This window comes from Linepithema humile, chromosome 5 (assembly GCF_040581485.1).
Source record: "Linepithema humile isolate Giens D197 chromosome 5, Lhum_UNIL_v1.0, whole genome shotgun sequence".
In the NCBI taxonomy this organism is placed as follows: Eukaryota; Metazoa; Arthropoda; class Insecta; order Hymenoptera; family Formicidae; genus Linepithema; species Linepithema humile.
In genome coordinates this window covers 14,117,302-14,138,808 of record NC_090132.1, presented here as the reverse complement: position 1 = coordinate 14,138,808, position 21,507 = coordinate 14,117,302, and the positions used below count along the sequence as shown (strand labels likewise).

General features: G+C 37.7%; 1 protein-coding gene across 6 annotated transcripts in view; it reads left to right on the top strand.

Annotated features, from left to right (window-relative positions):
- The window catches only part of N (neurogenic locus Notch protein), a 260,349-nt gene that overhangs the window by 101,552 nt on the left and 137,290 nt on the right, over positions 1-21,507 (top strand). For 5 of the 6 annotated variants that reach the window (XM_067355433.1, XM_067355434.1, XM_067355435.1 and 2 more), the window contains one exon: positions 7,449-7,582. In XM_067355433.1, the coding sequence (XP_067211534.1) occupies positions 7,449-7,582 (134 nt within the window). Of the gene's footprint in view, positions 1-4,725; positions 6,190-7,448; positions 7,583-21,507 lie in introns of those variants that run through there. The other variant, XM_067355438.1, reaches the window with a different exon arrangement.

Below are 21,507 nucleotides of genomic sequence, written 5' to 3'. Positions count from 1 at the left end.
TCAACTCGATTCGCGCGCAAACTTGCACATTATAAAAAGAATTCGCGAGAATGAAAAAGTATTTTTTACTGTTTATTCGCGGGAAATCATTTTCCCGCGATTTCCACCGACATTCATAAACATTTATATAACATCTGTAATAGGAAGTCGTACTTCCCGTTATATTCTGCTGAATAACGTTCAAACTCTATTGCAAACTAACCAGAACAAATGTTGGTTCGACGAGAATTTATCGTGGATCGCGATAACAGGTTCGACCATTCATTTCATTTCAAAAACTAAGATGCAATTATTCACGTATTTATGGATGCTGTCAAAACTTACCCGCTTATGTTTTCTGTACAATGGAGAAAGTGAACGCATTACATAAGTCATCGAGATATATTGCAGACTATGCATATGCAGACTAGAATTTGATTTGGTTTTATGATCGTATTAATATCTCTCAAAGTGTTGGATTGGAATGTGAAGAATTAAATACTTGTTGTAGGTGTCTATAGCGTAATATGATTTTTCGTAAAAAAGCTTTTTGCATGCGAGAAATATTTGAATATCAGATTTATATGGTAAAAATTCAAGAAAGCGGTTTGCGCTATACATATAAGTTGTCGCTTCATTAATTACTTAAATCATTCGAGAAGTGTCAATAGAAGACACAATAAAGCAGGTGTTCGTAAAGTAATTATTCCACCGTTATGCGCAATAACGTTATTCTTTACGTTATGCGAAGCCATGATCAAACATTGTGTATCAACGACCATAGAAGGATGGACATTATTAACCGAAGGGCACTTGATATTCTGTCGCAGAATGCTTTCATCTCGAAACTTGATGGCATCGTAAAGATGATCAGGATCGAGCCGCGGTCAAAAGTACTCGGGCTTCATTTGCTTCTGCTTCTCACCCTTCCGTCGCTCATCACGATGAGCGCGATCGCTCTCGCGAATCCAATCTTTCGTCCGCGCGCTCCAATTTGACGTCAATTAAATCGACGGCGGCGGCAGCACAAGTTAAACCGCAACGCGGACCCGTATCAATTTTCGGTGCAGCTAATGACAAAACGTCGGCGGCGACCACCGGCAGGCCCGAACGGACCGTGAGCGAGGCCCCGGCGATTTTCGCCAGCGGACTTTCGATTAATTCCGGCCTCTGCTTTCTTTTTTTTTCTTTTGCCTGCTCGCCGCTCGCAACGCCGAGAGGAAACGTGCATTAGGAGACTGCTACGAAAAAGTGACTTTTTGTCACGGCGCGCAAGCTGCCGCAAGTTTCTGCGAGCCTGGACCCTTGAAAAATGGCCACGGATCGGTCTTCCTCCGCCCTCCGACGTCATTTTCGTGAAGGGCGATCCCGTTTCTTCAGGTGCGTGCGATTGCTCCTCTTTTATGCCCCCCTTGTTCTGACGTCCGCGACAGAACGAAATAACCGATCATCAAAGCGAATGGCGAAATTATGCCAATGGTCAGTCGTATCCACCACTCTTTTCTGCCCGGTGCATAAAAAGCGATCGCACGGCAGAAATTAGATCAGAGCGAATTATACTAAAGTTGAGTAAAAGAAGAATGTCTCAAAGAAGGACAGAGTGCGTGGATGTTGCCGCTAGGATGGAATTAAGCCTTTAATTATTTTTAATTATTTTTGAAATTTATTTACAATGACAGTGAAGAATGTATGTATTAGCGACAATTATGTACTACTAAAAACTATTTTGTGTTAAAAAAAAGAAAAACTGGACAATACCTGAACTGAAACCTATTCCATGTGCAATAAACATGTAAAAGTAATATGCGAAAGCACTTGATGTACTAATTGGCTCATAAAATCGTTTTATAAAGTTATAAACATTACTACGATCTTTGTAAATGTATCCTTATTTCTTTCACTTATCGTAAATTTATTTAGTTACTTCGTGACTGTGCTGTCAACAACGAATTTTTATTCTCTTCGTGTGCCGCATGAGATGCTTATACTTACTTGTCGATTAGACTTTATCATGGAGATACGTTTGGCTTCCATCGATTACTTCCATTAAGCTTGCACGATCGTGAGCTGGGATAGCTTCTGGTCTCCCGACGACCGCGCCAACATAAACACGCTGCGCGTTAGAATCAGGTTTAATCCTAGACACACTGAAGTCTTAATTGGGATCTAAAGGGATCTCAATGCTTATCGAACTATGACTAATTAATTAAGGCGCTCGGACAATAATTAATTGTTGAAGAAAAATTCAACGTGACTTAAGATGCTACGCGGCGCTTTCTATCTCTGCTTGTTGCACGGTAATTATGCGAAGATCTTTAATGGCTAAAATCTTTAATTATGAAAAATATAAAAGTGAACTCGACATTTCTATCACAAACACGCGGTATATCTGAGCCGAGTATCGCTCGTAGAAAAATTCAGATCCACTTTTCAACATGAAACATGGCGAAATCCCGAGGCGTATTCCCAAGTACACAACTCCAGTACTTGCATTGTTCGTTCTTGCAATCTTGTTTTCCATAATGCAAGTGGAACGAAGCTAACATTCTCGATGGACCATTGAGGGTGCCGTCGTCGTAGCCACGAAAGAGATAATCTACATACGATTGAGCGGCCTCTCGAAAATCGAATGTATCGGAAATGATTGGCGGTCAGTCACGTGGAATAATGGATTAGGCTAGGGAGACCCGTCGGTGTTGTAACGTGTAAAACGGGTCCGGACCCCGGGACATTAGGGAAGGAGGGTCGGTCGAGCGTTTTGCGGGGGACGAGAAAATGTGAATTATCCCACCGCACTCGGAAAGCATGCCCCGCGGGACATCTTTCTGCCCGCAGTTCTTTCCATTCGGAATGCAACGTGGGTAAACAAGCGAAAATTAAATTTTAAAGTCGACCACCGTTGAATAGAGGTTAACCGAACAATGTGTAATATTTTTTTGTTATGCTTATTATATGGCAGTTTGTTAGTGAAAATTACCACATTCTTTTGTGATCGATCTGATCGTTGAAAGTGAGCTTTCTTAAACTCTGAGTCGTACAAGTTCTTAAAAGTGAGTCTTTAAACTTTCATGTCGTATTGTATCGTTTTGAAAATTTTGGAAGATTTCGTACATCGTGCAAACACCTTCACACAAGTCATTATTTTTGCTTCTGACGTGCCCGGTCCTCTTCAAATATGCATGGGATCCCGAACATGTCCGTCATTTGACGGATTTACATATTTACATTGTCGCCGTGCAAACGCGGCATTCTGTGCACGGCGAAGCATATTCTGGACACAAAAATAACGATTAAGGCATAATGACTTGGATACTTTAACACTTTTTATCTTAGGGTTAGTACTGGTCAATCAATTTTCCTACATTATTTAAAATGTTATATTTTAGAAAATAATGTAGGAAAATTGATATAATATTTTAAACATTTATTATATATTAGGTAACCAAAAAAGTTCTTGCCGTTTTTCGTTAGTTATAATTCTCGGAATTGTTTATGTCAATCATAACTAGTGCAGGGAATTTTTTTTCATTGTAAAATACAATCCTCATTTCATTTAGTTATTACATTTCAAGTTGTAAAGTTTAAGTTAAATATTTTAACCTTTCAATTATTATTAAAATATTTGTTTAAGTAAGCGTGATTCGTGCTTGTTTATTGTACGAGTTTAAACTTTGATCTAAAGTGTTATAAACTTGTCAAAAAATTTGTTTTGCATTTAAAGAGAATGCAGTAAAGAAAAGAATCGCTCGGCATTGGTTTTAATTTGTATCAAGGGATAAAAATTTGTATCAGGGAATCCAGTGACGGATTAAACATTTTGCCGCCCCTAGGCAGGAGCCTTGTTTGCGTTAATCCGCCACTGAGGGAATCCCTGAAAGATGCTTCCCGATCAGGGAGATCGACATCTCTGAATAATGACAAATTGAAATCGAGACAATCGAAGCAAATTCAAAATTAACATGCCAAGAATTTGCAATTGCATTCAATATAAGCAATGAAACCATCAGCTTGCATTTATATCAGTTCTTAAACAATTTCGAGAAATATGATTATCGAAAAACGGCAAGAACTTTTTTGCTTACTTAATATTTTGTGCTCCGGAGAGCATTATGAACGCTTGTAACAAGAATGCAATTTTTCAACTTTATTTAATTTTAACTTTATAACATTTGACGAAAAATAAACTCTTGTGTTAACATATGAATACAAATGTAATTTAAATATAAAATTATCCATAAAGATTATAAAAACAAAAAATTAATGAAAATAGGGAAATTAGGCAATTTTCTGTATTTATTTTAAAATTCAATTTTTTAATTATATTTGATATTAGCTTTGCTTATAAGAAAAGGTATTGCAATTTATTTTTTATTATATTGTTTGTAATTAAGGAATTTTTAGTAAAAATGCCTTTGTCAATTGTACTAAAAGCAGTTTAATCGACTCTAGATTTAAATGGACCCATTGTAAGAAAGAAAAAGAAAGAAAGAGAGAGACATTCTTGCGCAAAGCTACTGCCCTAAAGCAGTGAGACGATAGCGTTTGTCACGATCGAATGCCAATGAGGTAGAGCGAAGGGAATTCTCGTCTGCGGCGAGCAAGCGCGAGCAGAAGAGGAAAGACAGAGTATCTGATACGAAACGGCGGTGAAGAGAAAGAGAAAGCGCGTGCGGCTGTCGATGGGGGGCGAGCGCACGGAGGGGTCGAACGCGCGCGACACTGATGCCCTCTGAGCGGTACTCCGTGGAAAGTAAGGTTAGTCAGTCGCCATTCGTGTAAGGGTGAGGTATATTTCACGTTCGTGCTCTTTCGCGCGAAAGACTCGACCGTTCGGTATACGCGTGAGAAACAGGTGGTCGGGTTAAAACGAGTGAGTGAGTGATCACAAGCCGATGTGAATTGACTTCGCGAGATCGAGTCGGAATTTTCGCGTTTGTTTTCCGTGTTCAGTGTGTTCAAATTCAGCGACAATCGAACAATCAGCAAGCAATTTGGAGAAAAGCAAAACGAGAAACTTTACTTTATGAAAATATAAATTTTTATTATAAAAGTCAGACTGGAAACTACAGTACCGCAATGAATGTTTTAGTTTGACATATGGCTTGATTTCGACAACGCTCCGTATCCGTCCTACCGCTCATTCCGCGAGTTATCCAAACGCAACATTGAATACAGATCATTTGCACGAATTTAAAAGAGTTTAAAAACGCAAATTGCTGCCATTATATTACATTACATGATACATTACATTATATATTTTGCAAAAGTTTGAAAACGGTTGGAGAACTTGCGAGAAGACAAAAACGTATGTATGTGGCACATAATCTGGTCTGTCAGATAGTACTGAGACTTCCATTTTCAAATAAGTTGAAAGTATCGGATATATTCAAAGAGATCGTCTGTTATCCATCGCAAATCGCCATATTTAAGACTGCGTTTTGATTTGTCTTCAATCTTCATGATATTCGGAAAAGGACATTGGTTATGGTAAAATTTGGAGCGGAGGGTTTTCTAACCTATCAATGTAAGATGAGATAGCGTGAAAACGATGAAAAGGAGAACGCCCAACGGTTTGCTGGCGTCGTGCCGTGAAAGAAGGGAAATCTATGCTTCGAAATCGCCACGGTGATATCTCCTGGAACGTTGTCAAGAATTACCACGCGCCGGAAGGATAAATGAAGATATATTAACCGCTGTGGAAGTGATACGATTTGCTCAGTCGCACAATAAGTTTTGATAATTTTTGCAACTATTGTCATCGCCGATACTGAAGTATCATCACTGGATTACTTTCTTATCGCGGTGATTATCGATATTCCACTGTGTGTGTTCATGGGATTATTTTATGAATTTTTGTGTTTGTATTTACATTACAATCTCTGAGTTGGATTACGCTCTCGTGTGGCTTACAGGCAGGTGCGATAGTGAAGGTTATACATAATAAAAATCGTGAGGATATCAGTGTGAGGTGTTGTACCGTGAATGTGTTCAATTTTTCCGTGAGAAACGAGGAAAAGAGAGGGTGGGCACGAGAGTTCAGACCGTCAGTGGTTTTGTTCTCGGAAAATGGAGTAAACATTTACGTCCCGGGCTCTTCGTCGAAATATGAGGATTACATTCCATTACTGCGATAGTCCATGGATCTCGATTACGAACAAAAATGAACGTCACACGCGTGTTTCTGCTACTTCTGTTCGTCGCGAGCTCAAGGTGCGTTCGGGAGCAATAAAAATATTCGTTTTTGCTATTTTTTAATTTTTGAGTGTAAAATAAAATAAAATTACACTTTTATTGATTTTATTGATAATATTTGTCTTTGATAAATATTACGATTTACACCAGTGCCGGTTTTATCACTAGGCATCATAGGCAATTGCTTAGGGGCTCCACGAGAGAAGGGGGCGCCCATCCGTTGCTAAAAACAATGAACGATTTAAACAATTGCGAAATGAAACAAGTTTTTTTTATGTGGGAATTGATCAAACAGTTTTTACAAAAATCGTCGAAAAAACACATGTTGAAAGTGACAAGTAAAGTAAAAATAATTTCCAAATTTAATTACAAATATTTAAATAAACGTAAAGAGTTTATTAGTGTTTTAAATAAAATAATTAGTTGCTGATGCGTGCTTTCTTTGAATTTTAGGGTTAGATTGGGTTTGCCACGAAAATAATTTGCATAAGTAATACTGAAATATTGCCTAGGGGCGAACTAATTCTAAAACCGGCACTGATTGACACGAATGATAAATCATTTAGAAACAAATGCACATAGGTTGCAAGTATTTATAATGTGACTCATCTACCTATATATATATATTTTTTTTTTTAGTGTATATATATATATATATATAAACTAAAAATATAAATATTTTACCTATATAAATTACTCATATAACTTTATATAGTTACGAAATAATTAAGTTAGTAAATAGAAAATAATTTATATGAATAATTATCACATGGCATAAATATCATGTTGGAATAATAAGTGTATAGAAACATTTGTAAAAATGATTATCGTGTAACTTGGTATATTTATTAACACTTTTACATAAAAATAATTTTTTTTAAATATATTATTTTCAATAACTTATATCAAAATTATTGATATATAATCAAACATTTAATAAAATAATGTTGAACTTTTCGAATTTTGAAAGTTGTTTCGAAGAATGATAACTATTAATGAGTTTGGTACCATATTCTTTTGATTATCGATATCAAAATTAATGAAATTAATGAAATTGTTTTTCATTGTTAGATCGTTTTACATATTTCTCGTACTACATGGGAAAGCAATATATCACGCACGTAGTGTGCTGATTTACGCATTATATAGTTGATAAACAAGATTAATTACTGTTTAAAAAATTTTTTATTCAAATATTGTAGTGATTTAAGATTTTAAAAATTTTATTATATTTTTATGATATTTAAAATATATACTTTATACTATCTCTCTTACAGATGCATGTGTTCAAACGGATACACCGGGCAAAATTGCGAGAATGAATACATTCCTTGCGACCCGTCACCATGTGAAAACGGAGGCTCCTGTCATCAAATCGGTGAACATGACTACGAGTGCATCTGTCCCGAAGGTGAGTATCGCACCAACTTTTTTTACTTTATATCGCGCTGTGAAATCTCGCCGCACTACGTACTCCCAATTCCGTGAAAGACGAAACTTTTTCATATCAACACGTACGATCTTTTCACGTATTTTATTCTCTTTTTTTCGACCTCGCTCTTCTCCGCGTCGCAATTGTCTCGTCAAGGTAACAAAAATAATAGAAGAATCCACGCGCCTCAAATATTTCTCAAGAATTGTAACTTTCCAGTCACATATATGGAAGCGTAATTTGGTATCTGATTTCTCTTTCTCCCTTTTGTTTCTTACTTCCGGAGAGTACATGAATAATTTTGGTTCTTTCTCTGTTATCGAAACCCCAAATTCCGCGATATCCGTGAAAAACCATTCCGAAAACTTTTCTCACGGAACGACGAGATCCATCCTTACGACGTTGGTTCGCACAAGTGTCGTGCGACATTCCATGGAACAATAGTGTTGGAGCGACTAATTGCGGTGTGTCCCGATAACTCGTCGCCGGATTTGGGAGCGTCTTTTCGGAGATTCTTGCACGTTCCACTCTGTTTACCTCAAAAATGTTCTCCGAGTTCGTTGCGCAACCTTGTCCCAAGAACGCGAGAAAGAGGAAGACAAAGGGGAGTTTCTTGCAAGGGAATGATTACTCGGTGCAACAGGTACCACTCGGGCCAGGGGTGGCCGTTCATTTACGTGCGTGTGTACACGGTGGACGGTTAATGTAAAGCCTAGGGGTCAGCCTAGCGTGGCCTTCTCGCTCCCCGGATCACAATGCGTGGTCCTCTTTTTCCCAGGCGGACTACAACCATGGCGACCCCACCTACTTGGTCTGCTTCTTCGTTCCCCCGCTACTTTCTCCCTCTCCTTCGTCTGCTGGTGCTGGCGCAAGTCTTTTCCCGTTAAAGAAATGTGAACGAATCCACCTTCCGCAGGTGGTTCTTCGTTACTGATCGTTACACGCTTCCTGGTACTATTTTATGCGATGTATTATATGTTGTATAATGTTAATGTACGCTACACATGCGATATGCATGCATTATATTGTAGAGCACAATGTGTAATTTTTAGAATTACGCGCGTCGGCGATTTTATTTCTTTCTAATTCTATAAGTTAGTTGAAATTTTTAATTTATATATATATATATATTTAAGTATTTCCGGTTACATATAATCATTTTAATGATTTCAAATGTATTCGTTTGTAATTTGCTTCTTTTTTTTATACGCATATCTTTGATTTGCAGACACAATTTGATACTTGAAATCGTTTGCATACAAAATTTAATTTTCTTAATTGCAAAATTTAGTAACAGGAGTAGGCTTTGTTTAAAGACATTGACATTGTATTAAATTCCCACGGCAGTCACGTTTGTTTGATTTTAATCGGAGCTTCCTCGGTTTACTGCGCGCCTATAAATTCTCAGGCACTCTCGGCACTTAAAGTAGAGAGGGGGCAAGAAATTGGACGTTGCAGGCATATTTTGTGTAACTTTGCTCGCGCATATCGCCGCAGACTAGCGTGTACTTTACGACATTACATTAGTACAAAATGCCGCGTTGTGCTTTTACTTGTCTTGGAAAGCATCCGTTTAAGAAGCCCACGACCAGGGCCATAATCTGAAGAAACCGGGGTGTAACTACACGCACCGTGGCTTTTATTTCGATCATCCTTTCACCGTCGTCGTTTCACCTCGAATGAGGCGGAGAGCGGGATTGTCCATCATTATCGCCTTCCTCGCTTGGGGCGACGCCTTTCGCGGGAGGCCGCGCTTCTGTAAAACGCGCTCCTTCGCGTTTGCTCTTTTTCTTTTCGCTCCGTGACACTCCAATAAGTCGCGAGGATCGAAATTTGAAAAAGGCCTCGGCCATATGCCGGTTATTGTTAGCGCTGGAAAACCGGCAGCGCTCGACGATCGTTCGGATCATTCCTGGTAGAAGTAGACCCACCGCCAGGACGAGACCATAATTCCAGATTTTGTGCGCTGCCAGAAATCACTCAACTTCTTCGATTGAAACGACTCTTTCCTAAATTCGCTTTACCGTCGTAAAGATGAGATTTTTTACTCGTGCTATCTCATGTTTCTCTGCTATTGTCACAGCTGCATACAATCTATTGCTTGAAACACAAATGTTTGGTAAACATTTTAAAATATTCAAACATAGTATATATCGGAATTTTTAATATAAAATTTCTAGTATATTTTTCCTGTTATTTTCGATTAAATAATTATAAATTATAAAATTTTAGTAACGCACATATTATTTTTTATTTAGAAAAAAAATCGTAAATGTATAAAATGATATATAAATGTGTTAAATACATTGTATGATATATGATATAATTTTGCTCACGTGGTTCAATTTGTAACACTACACTTACGCACGTGTTTCGTCATGTTTCACCTGTGTTCGACGCAGATCGTTGTTTTTTTCGCACTTTGGTTCTCGGCTAGGTCTAGTTATGCGTGTTTGCTGACTTTGCTGAAGGAGCCGCAGAGCCGTAGAGCCCGTAACTATTCTCGGCAGGACTCTCGGTGCGGGTTTGAGTCGATTTGGTCGCACAGCTAGTTGTAATGGGTCAATTTGCAACATCTCGCTTTTTTAAGTCTTATCCTCGCCTGCATGCTGCTTCTTCGTGCGAAGCACGAGCCATCTTCTATACGGTCTTCTTCTTTTGTTTCTTTTTATTCTAATTAACTTTATTCTATCTTTCTCTCTCTGCTTCGTCGCGCGACGAGCGTTTCTTTTCTAAGAACTATCCCGGCTAGCGAAGAATTTCTCTTGTCGAGTGATTTGATCACGCCTCCTCCCCATCTTGCTAATTAGAAATTGCTTTATCGAGCACCGTTTAAACGATTAATCGCGCGCCTGTGGATTAATCGATTGTAGAAGGGAAACGATTCAGGTAGAACAAGAAAGATAAAGGGAGAAAGTGGGAAAGAGACGGAGAGAGATGCCTCGGCTTGATTTGCTCGCAACATTCGACTCTACATCCAAACCAACCTATCTTGCCGGTTTTCGTATCTTTCTCTTATTCCGATCCGATACACACATAAACGTACACGACATACATACACGACAGTACAAAGTGATCGAATGGGAGAAAGAGAAAAAGTCTTGTCGATTGATCGACCGCGATGATTGTATCGGCTCGGTGAAGTTCTTGTGGAAGAATTAAATCGTCGGTTTTATCCACGCTGCGTACCGCGACGATCGACAAGAAACATAAATTTATTGTTGAAATTATACTTTGGCGGCGTCGCCAGAAGATTGAATAGTCTCGTAAGAGATGGTACACGCCTAATTCTCTCACACTGATTAATTGGTTGATCCATTTCTTATCGCTTGTCGGGAGCATTATTTTTTATGAAAACGTGAACTCTGTGAAAATAAAAGGAAAACAAATCACTTGTTATTTTACTATTGCGTATATGCCTACATATATTGTACGTATATAATAATATAATTTCGTACTATCAGGAAAGTAATTATGATTCAAGTTAAATTTAACTTTAAGAAATAAATGTTTTATTGAAAAAAATTGGAACAAAATCGTCATTGGCCGCATGTAGTACACGCACACGAATCGTCTGCATAGATTATATACTTTGTTCTTAGAGTATTGTGTTGTTTCCGCATGAATAGGCAATATATTGGGATGCGTTGAGGAAGAGCGAGGTGCATACTTATCCGTCGTTTGGGCTGATTTATTCCGTTGCACGGATATAAAGTGCGTAGCACGGCGAACGGGAGACCGGCAAAAGAACGGCAGAAAAAGCAGAACCCGCGAAATAAAGTGTGCGTCCGTTTCATCGTTCTTGCCTTCTCTCCCTCATTCGGTAAATTGTTGCGCAGGATTTATAAGGCATGCGTTGAGAACTAAAGAAAATAAGAGAAACACAAAGGTCAACTGAGAAAAAAATAAAAATACTCGTTTCGGTTTTGTTTTATAACCGTTACAAAATATTGTAATACAATATTTCATTAATAGAAAATATGTTTCACAAGATTTTCAATTTCGCAGAAAAATTCTAACAAATATTATGATACAAAAAGATTTTCTTTATTATTTTATCTTTTGATTCTCCAAATATTAATATATTGAAATTGAAAATATTACATTATTCTTTAATAATTTCTGATATTCTGTTCATTTAAGCGGGACATACTTATATGTATATATATCTTGCACAATCTCTTTCTCGCATACTCTCGCCGAATACGAAAGCGGTATCTCACCATAGTACCCGGAAACGCGCGCGAATAATCGGTCGAAGTTTTCCGTCACGCGTCGCGATCGATCCTCTGATAATTATTACATCGGTGCGCGATAACTCGCGCCTCATTCCCACGTGTCCTGTTGTATATCTACCATTCGCGCAACGGTACAGAAATTTTAACGTCGAGGTATGTGCGTGCTTCTCTCGCCACCCACACTTGGTGCGGTATCGTTCGTAGAAACATCTTTTAGGTACATTTAAATGCAATTGAATCTACACACGCGCGACACGACTCGGGAAGAGAGGGAAGATTTATCGACTTCTTCGTTACATTGTTCTCCATCAGTCGAGCAGGACTTAACACTTAATTAAATCTCTCTAATTCTCCTCGCGGGCCCGTCATTCAATGCCGCGTTTCTCAACGGGCGTTTCGGCGGTCGCTTTGTGAGCATTATTAATAATAATATCCTCTTCTAGTGTCCTCCTAAATATATTCTTTCACGTTCTCTTTTAATCCGACAAAAATCGCGTTCTTTCGGCGCGATGTTGTGTAATTAATAGCCGCGAACACTCGAGTACAAACGCGTACAACGACGTCTAACAAGTGTCCTCGCAGTGTATGCCTCGTATACCTACATTCTCGCGCATTGTCCACGAGTTTCAGTCTCTGTTTATTTCATCGCGCCGTCCGACATCTCCGTCCTCGTTCTATTCTCTCGCTCGATCTTCCGGATCTTCAACCTGACCTCCGTAGGTGGCTCAGACGCGTAGGAGTTTGCGCGCGAATAGCTGGCAAGGCGACACAAAGTGGCAGTGCGATGTCGTAATTGGCTTTTTCCATCATGGCACAGAGATAGAGAATCATCTTGTAAGAGCTTCTTTGCCACTGAAACGATAACCACATTAATTCCAATATAACAATTACATAATTTCATACGGAATGTTTTGCCGTGAGAAATCTATTATTCTTTACATTAATTATTTGTTTTTCTCAACTTATTATTGCATGAAGAAAATTATTATAAGTTTTAACAACTCATCTATTTACTTGTCATAATTATTTCATCAATGAAATTAATTAAAAATTAAACAAATACATTAATTTATTGTTAATGTTCAAGACTTTTTTATGTAAACTTGTTTACTTGGAATTTATTGTATTTAAATTATATAATTGTACCATTTCTTAATGTATGAATGTATTTGGTCATACACATAGGTCATACACTTTAGTAAATTAAACGTAAACTAGCACTTTTACGTACTTTTTTTAGCTTAAATTTTGACACTTAATAATATTCTTTAAAAATTGTTGGTTTTACTATCGTTTACTTTTATCCCCCGCTGATTTTGAAACAAATCAGTCGTCTAAAGAAAAAAAAGGGACTTCCGGGAGATGTGGAGTCACAGATCTCGAGCTGGATGTTCTCGGTTCACAATTCTTTGCGACAGTGACAGATACTGGTCGTTGTTGTCCGTAGCTGCTTGTGGTCACAGGGATATAAGTATACCACTGGTGTTTCATTTGCACAAGAGCTCTGTGAAGGGCTGGAAAGAGGACAGGATAAATGGTTCTGAACCGTCGTTCTAGAGACGTGACGCCAAGCTTGAACTCTTGTCTCTATCATCTATCAAGCTTTCAAAAATTTAAGATCGGAAAATTTATAATACGAAAAAAGCATAGCACACATTATACATACTACATGCAATTATTGTAAAATAACTTTATTTAATACTCTCACTGGTTTGCCTATCTATAAATATCTTTCTTATTGAAATAAAGTCTATTTTTGTACGTGAAAAAACTTAGAGAACACATATTACAACACAAAATTTATGCATTTTTTATCTTTTATGTATGTCATTCGAAAATTGTTGTAAAAATCTTGCACAGAGATTACTGCTTATTGAAATTTATATGCTATTATGTTATACATGAATATGGATAAATATGAATGGTCTTGAGATATCTATGGATTCTTAAGAAATTAGTAAAATATATTATAAGATTGGCATTTCATGTAACAGTGTACGAGTTTCGTGAACATCTTTACTTTCCCACGATTCGCTCAAATCGCACAGATGCGCTGTAAAAGAACCCCTTTCGATTCTGTTATTCGTTCATTGGGGTCTCGATATGTTGCGAAACACGGTATGAATCTCTGGGGAGTTGGTCCAAAATTAGGATGAATAATATGCAATGTATTATACTTTCTCGTTATACAAAATATGAGACACATTCGTGTCAAGTGTAAAATGTAAGAAAAGGAACAATTAAATTTTTTAAAAAAATGAAATTAATACTCGATTTTATTAAACATGTGCATTATCTTAATGCATATCGATATGCTATAATCTAATAGTGTGTGTTTATCTGACAGCGACGTAACTGTGCTCTATTTATACCGTTTCGTGCCTGCATCATTTGACATGACGAGTAGATGTATCTTGTAATTTTACTTTCTTAAAAAAAATTAGAAATAGAAATAGTTTAACTTCAAGTCCTGGCAAAGGCGAACATTTTTCTGTACAATTATCATTTGATACTTTCTTCTAGAGAAATTTAGGAAAATATGAATTTAGTTTTATTTAATTTAACATCTCGAAAGAACATTAGACTTGCATAGAACCATAAAGTAGAATAATTCGTTGAACTTTATACGGCGAGAATGGACCTCCACGAGGTATTCTCATCTCTTATTTATCCAGACGAGAGGGTGAGGCTGTGGTCCCTTTTGTCTGCATCCCTGGTGGAACGATAAATCCACACCCACGCGTTGTAAACTGAGCTGGAAGCTGCCACTGTAAGGAACCGGAATCGAGCGCGGCTCGCTATCGCGCTGGATATAAATCTGGATTAATTTAAAGCATGCGTCAAATCGTAATATCGATTGCCATGTTCGCATTTGCATGCATATCGAAAGATTGCGTGAAAAAAGTCTATGGTTCTCTATATGTTTGTCGAGAATATATTTAAACGATATATATAGCGGTTTCGTGTTATTTAAATTTGTATAACACATTTTGTTTCAAATCATTTGAATAACTACCAAAATTTAATTGCGAGAAGATATATTTCAAGTATTTTTGTATTTTTTCAATTCAAATTTTTTTTGAAAACTTTAATTATATCGAGATCTCTCTGTTTTTCACAATAATAATAGATCATTTCCACATTTAAGAGATATGCCCGGCAAATTAAATTCTATTTTTGCCATCTTTTTAATTCATCCTTACACATTGACCGATTGAATTTGTTCTCGAATTCACGTGGCGTCCGGTTGACAAAGCAGATGCGCGGGATTCCCGCTTGGAAACAATGGGGTCCCGATCGATGACGCGACGGAGGCGTAGCGGGGAGACGATCTCCATAGAAAGGGGACCACACCCCGTAGAAGGCGATTGCGTTGCGTTTGCTTTTGCGGCGCGATGGAAGTAGCTTTGCGTGCGTGAGCGCGCAAACTCCATCGAGCCCCACCGGGCCCCCGAGACCGCGGAGAGTCATTGAATCGCTCGTAAAGTGCCGCGCGCTAGTACCTTTTTCCTTCTCTTGTTCTCTCTCTGTCTCTCTTTCTCTCTCTGTCTCCCTCCTTTTCTTCTCTTTCATTCGCTCTTTTTCTATCGGTCCTTATATTCCTCTACTCGATACCATCTACGAACTCTTGGCGGCAACCCTCTCTCGTACTCTTCATATTTTGCCATTACCATATCAGGTTCTCTTCTCGATTCTCCTTTTCTCCCGTCGTAGGTCTATTCGGTCTCTTATTAAATATATCTACCTTACACGAATGCACAGACACGAGCACGTTTGATCGTTATGCGAGACGATCAGATCGTTCTTGTGGGGTGGTAGCTACCCTTACGACTTTGTACGAGTAAAAGTTTTATTTTCCGCGAACCTATCAATCGCTACTGCACGTTTCTGTAAATTTTCCGAGAACTCGCTTTCAACGAATCATATAATTTATTTGGGATGCATATTTTTTTATAATTCGCAAATAATTACTGTTTCTGTGAAGATATAATGTATGCTAGTTGAGAAATAATTCTCTGACTATTTTCCAACTTTCTTGACGGAAAGTCATTGACGTTATAGAGGAGAAACTAGTTTTTTACGCACCGTTTTTCATTACGTGGTACGATTCAGAATTGTAATACTAAAACAAGATGAAACTTCTTCAAGTCAATTCTCACTCGCAAAGCAAGTCAGATTTCTAGTCGGATTTCTTCCGCTTTCTGGGTGTTTGTCTTTTTTGATTTTATCTTGAATTCGTACAAAAATTTTTGTTACTATTTTTGAAAAGAAACAATTGGACAAGTATCACGAAATTTTTTAACACATTTTAATTATAATATAATCGACGTACAGATTTATAAATGTAGAATGATATTAATTGAATAATCTAGTGAAGAAATTATTATAAAATCAATTATATTATTATGTAGTTATTTACAAAAATTTTAAATTTAATAAAAATTATCATATTTTATTACATTTTGTTGGTCCATTTGTTGATCATAATTTTTTTATTTTGACTGTTATTTTTTTAGAAAATTGATGCATCGCTAACCATAAAAATTTTACTGGTTGCAACACTGCACATATAGTTTCTCGATTGCTCTCGAATTCTCACCGAGCTTCTCTTGCCGCAAACCGCGCATTGATACGACAGTTGGCGTGTGTGCACTGGCGAATATGCATGGACCACGCCATGGTATGCATGCGTCGAACGCACGAGGAGAGGGTTCACTGTACTCGCGCGGTTAGGTACGCGGGGGCACTGGGAAGGGCGCGTTGTTTTCCCGAGAGGTCATCTCGGTAGAAGTCGCTTGACTTTTGACCTCAGCGCCTCCGTGTTCCCATAAAGATGGCTACAGGGTTACTTTATGCTCCTCAGAGCGTGTACATCCCAAATGAGATTTTCGGCTGCATCATTGAAATTCAGTCGGTGAAGACTACATTATCTGAGATTCGAGCAAATTCAATCGCATGTTTTGTCGACTGCCAAGAATATAGAATACTTAGACTGAAAAAGAACGATAAAATTTATAATGTCACAGATAATTTGAAAAGATAGTAATATTTTCAACTTATTTTCTATTCTAACAATAAGTATCTGAGCATATCATCAAATAATTATTTTTTATTCGTAATTATTTATACACAAGAAAATAAATTTTAATTATTCATTAATACTATTTTCTATATGAGACCGGCCAGTATATATCTAAAGATTTTTGATTTTTGTAATTCAAGTAAAATTTAACCGACGTCAATCGAGACACGCGTGATTATACCAAACTAATTTGAAGGACGAATGCACGGTAGTGCTCCAATGAGAAGATATTATCGTCGTAAGATGAAATGACGGAAGATGCAGGGGGGGAGAGCGGGGTGGGGGGTGGGTGGAGGAACGGGTACAGGTAAAGGAAAGGACGTCGGTACACCTGCAACCATAAACTTGTCGAAGTGGTATGGCATAGCGTAATGGCAAGAGAGCGAAGAGCATTGCCTTGCCTTTCGCGCATTGCCCTTGATTGCGACGATAAAACCTTCTCCTTTCCGTCGCTTCTCTTTGCCGCCTGTTGCCTCTATCTTTACCATGTCCCGTGTATCTTTTCTCTCTCCCTTTTGCGTCCTTCCGACATCCTGGTGGTTCTTGCAAACTTTACCCACAGACACACGCGCGCGGCGACAAGCAGCGTGGCGCGATCGCAGGCGCGCATTCTATCGCGCGTCGGTGCTCGTAAGCTCAAACTTGGCCGGAATTCTTCATAGAAGCGATAGTCGAGGCATAGAAATTTTAGATTGCTTTGTTCGCGAGTCTACCTTGATCGAGTAACAACCCGATTATATCGGCTGTTAACCTTCGGTTAATTAACTTCGTGTGACGATACTTTTTGCCAACATTCTTATCGAAACACAATAATCTATCTATCGAGACTGATTTAATTAATTTTTTTATTTATGCATTGAAAATGGTATATATCGAAATTGTAACAGCCTCAGTTTCTTTTATTTAATACGAATATAGAAAGTAGGCTTTTCTCTGTCGACATAGTAACGTAACGATAGAGATGATTATGATAATCGCGATTGTTGTCGATGTACTTAAGCAACGATAAATTATCCTACGGTTGCATTCTCTCATTATAAATTTAATTGTACCTCGCGATACAAATGGAAGTACAGATATAGTAAAGGTACATTTTATATCTTTTTGATCAAGAGAATTTGTCCGATATACAGAAGCAGATTCCTGAGATCATTTCGAGACAAAAATCTATATATTAAAATATCGACGCTACAGTAATTTTTAAATGCAAAGTGTTTAAAGTTGACCGAGCAGATTGTTAAAAATTCATGCTATCAGACACGTCATATAATGATTTTTATATCCTTACCATATGAGAAACCTTTCAAATCTGCTATTAACGGGTGATGTGATTAATCTGACATACCTTGTATATTTATATTTATTATTTTGAAATCTATTCTTTTAATAATTTTTGAAATAAAACAAGTTGGATTGACTTATTGGCACGATACGCAGCAGTGAAGTTGTCACAAGTATACTTATATACGCGCGCGCGTGCGTGTGTGTCTGTTTCTTGTGAGATACAAATATGTGAGGTTACAAATATTTATGAGAGGTTTTAGCTACCAATATTGCAAGTAATTAATAGAGATCTTTCCTGTTTCTAAGAAAGATCGTGTGGAGACCACCGCGAAAATAATTTTACTGTTTGATCGCGGCTTCCTGTATCAACCTGTATAAAAAGATGATCAGAAAACTTGGAGGTAAAAAAAATGAACACTATCATCTAATCGAATCTTTATGTTTATTGCTCAGTGGAAATAATAGAATGTGTGAAAAATTTGAATGTCTACAATCATCATACAGTATATATTCTTGTTTTGACTTTTTTTATTACATATCTTATTGCGTTTGGTTTTTACTGTCTTTCTCAAATATTCTTATGTCCATAACAAAAATGTTCAAACGATGTCATTAAAGCGGCAGAACGCTCCTCTCTCATTGCGAGATGACTCTCGAAAGAGAATTACTCGTGACTTCTTCTTTCCCCGGGCGGGCGCACTTTGCGCTCATCTTTCCTTTCGCGTCTATCGGCCTCGTCATCGCGGAATGCGATTATTATTCTCTCTTATGGCAATAGCATCGTTTTACGGAGCGGAACACCTAAGAACGTGAAATCCCGTGAAGCAACAATCCGCGGAGTAAAGATGTCGACGCGTAAATTGAACTTAACGTCTGGTCACGTTATCGGTTTTTGTATCGCTTATCTTTAAATGAGTGAATAAATTAAACAATGGGATGATTTCTGACTCTTTTTTGATTGTAAATCTATCAAATTTTCATGAAAAATATCGCGCGTTGATTCTAATTGAACAATACTTTAATTTATGTAGGATTGTACTTGTTTCGTCTCAAATTATAATTGTATATTGCGGTAATAGAAGATATGAAAATAACTGTGACACATATGTAGCTTTTTACAAGCTTATATTTTGTAAAATCGAGGTTTTGTGTTACTAATTGCTAAGGATTAAAATAAAGTTTTGTTATAATTGTAACGGTAAATTAAATGTTCTTTTTAAACTTTTATGGTATGAAACGAGATTCCACTGGAACTAATCTAACCGTTTTAATTCTACATACTGTCGTGTATGTACCTGCAAAACATGGTCCAACGTAAAGCCTCGTCTCTTTTTCGCGTAATTTCATTATTTCGCGATGCACAAGATAGGGGTCGTTAGTTAGACCGGTTGGGAGTATGAGCGGGTAAACGTGGTATACCGTGATGAGGAGAAAGAGCCACTCGATTCTTCGGCATACACATGCGGAGAGAAAGAAGGAGGAAGTCACAAAGATTACGGGAGAACATGTGCACGAAGTGCATCTCGAACGATCCGGCATTTTGATACCGTCCTCTGAACGTGACCGCGCGATGCGATCCTTCTCCACCTAACATATCCGCGACATAGTTCTTGCTCCGGAAGAAATCATGGATAATTAAAGGAAAGAAAAACACCGGAAAGTTTATGCTATTGCGGCATTCACTTACAATTCATAAACGATGAAATAAAACTTATCATTAAATCATTTAAATCTTTGGACAAACTTTCAGATATAATTTTCTCGCATGATTACTTTAGCTTAACATAAAGTTTTAGATCTTGCTCTTTACAGAATTATGAAAAATACTGCAAAAGATATGTCAAATATTTTTTGCAAATTTTTGTTTGTCAAAGTAAGCGAAACATAAGTTGTATATTTCTTTCAATAATCAATATATATACGGCAGATACCAACTATTTATTACTCAATGCTTAGAAAGTAATAATTACTAGTAATAGTTAGTTGCTAAAAGACTCGAATTTTGCAGCTATAAACAATAATATTCTTGTATCGTTACGTTATATCTAGGGAATGATTTCCGACAGTAAACGCGATATGATTGATGATTCGGCATTGCTTGGTCGCCTCTCCTGTGCTCTTCCGCGTTACAAGATTTCCTTGGAAGAGAAATCTCGCATAATTCCCGGCGTTATCGCGAAGCTTCGGGAGCCGCGAGAATATCCTGTGAATTTGCAAAATTGACGCCGAGCAACGGAATCGAATACTAGCGATTAATTGCTGCAAGAAAAACGCTACAAATAGACAAAACTCAAATTCTGCAAGTAATTTTAAAACATTTGGCGATAGTTTTGAATTTGTATTATACTAGTTATGAAAAAGTTAGAAGAAGAATTTAACTATTAAAGCAATTATGATAAGAGAGATATAAGACTAAACCTCTAAAATTTTTGACAAAATTTCAGTAAAATATAAAGTTACAAAAGTACGCAGCTAAAAATAATCTCCATTAAGATGTCAGTGAACTAGTTCTGTAATTTCATTTCTTCATAAACACTTCACAAATTTTTATAAGATAACCGGTTACGCGATTTTAATCCTGGATTGTGCGTGCGTGTGTGTGTGTGTGTGTGTGTGTGCGCGCGTGCGTGTACGCGCGCCGACTGGCAACGTGGCACACGTTGATCACATTTTGATACGCATCGCGACATTTATCGCGCTTGCATCACAAAACTCTCCCCAATGCGTGGTCAAATCGATTCTGTCTCGTAACTTCCTCGTAATTATCATTCGCGTGTAAGCGGCACGATATCCACCGCAGGTGTCTGCGTTAAGCAACAATCTCTACTCGAGATGATCCTGATCGATTTATCGTGCGCTCGTGTTCGTTTGATGCGATTAAATAAAACTCGCGCGCGTCTTCCGCTCGCAAGAATGTTGATCATCGTCGACTTGTTCTACGAGTTGGATTAAGTCGCGGTGATCTGCGATTTCCTGTTGCACTCAGAAGTCATCCAGTCTGATCGACCATGAACGCTGATCCATCAGACGCTTGATCTCTTGTTAAGAATGATCGCGCGGTTTCAAACTATATGAGAAGGACAGCGTGCAATCATTAATTAATTACCATTTGAATCCGGGATAACTTTGGTTGTGCGAGCCTCGCGCAAGATCTGTGGGAAGATGATTCTTGCGATCACAAGTCTAATGTGTGAGAAATATTCGACATCGTCGCTAATTGGTGGAGTGTGAAGAATGTTACGACGGCAATGGCAGAAATAAATTCAGGTTGGAACAATTGTATGTCGCTGAATAGATTT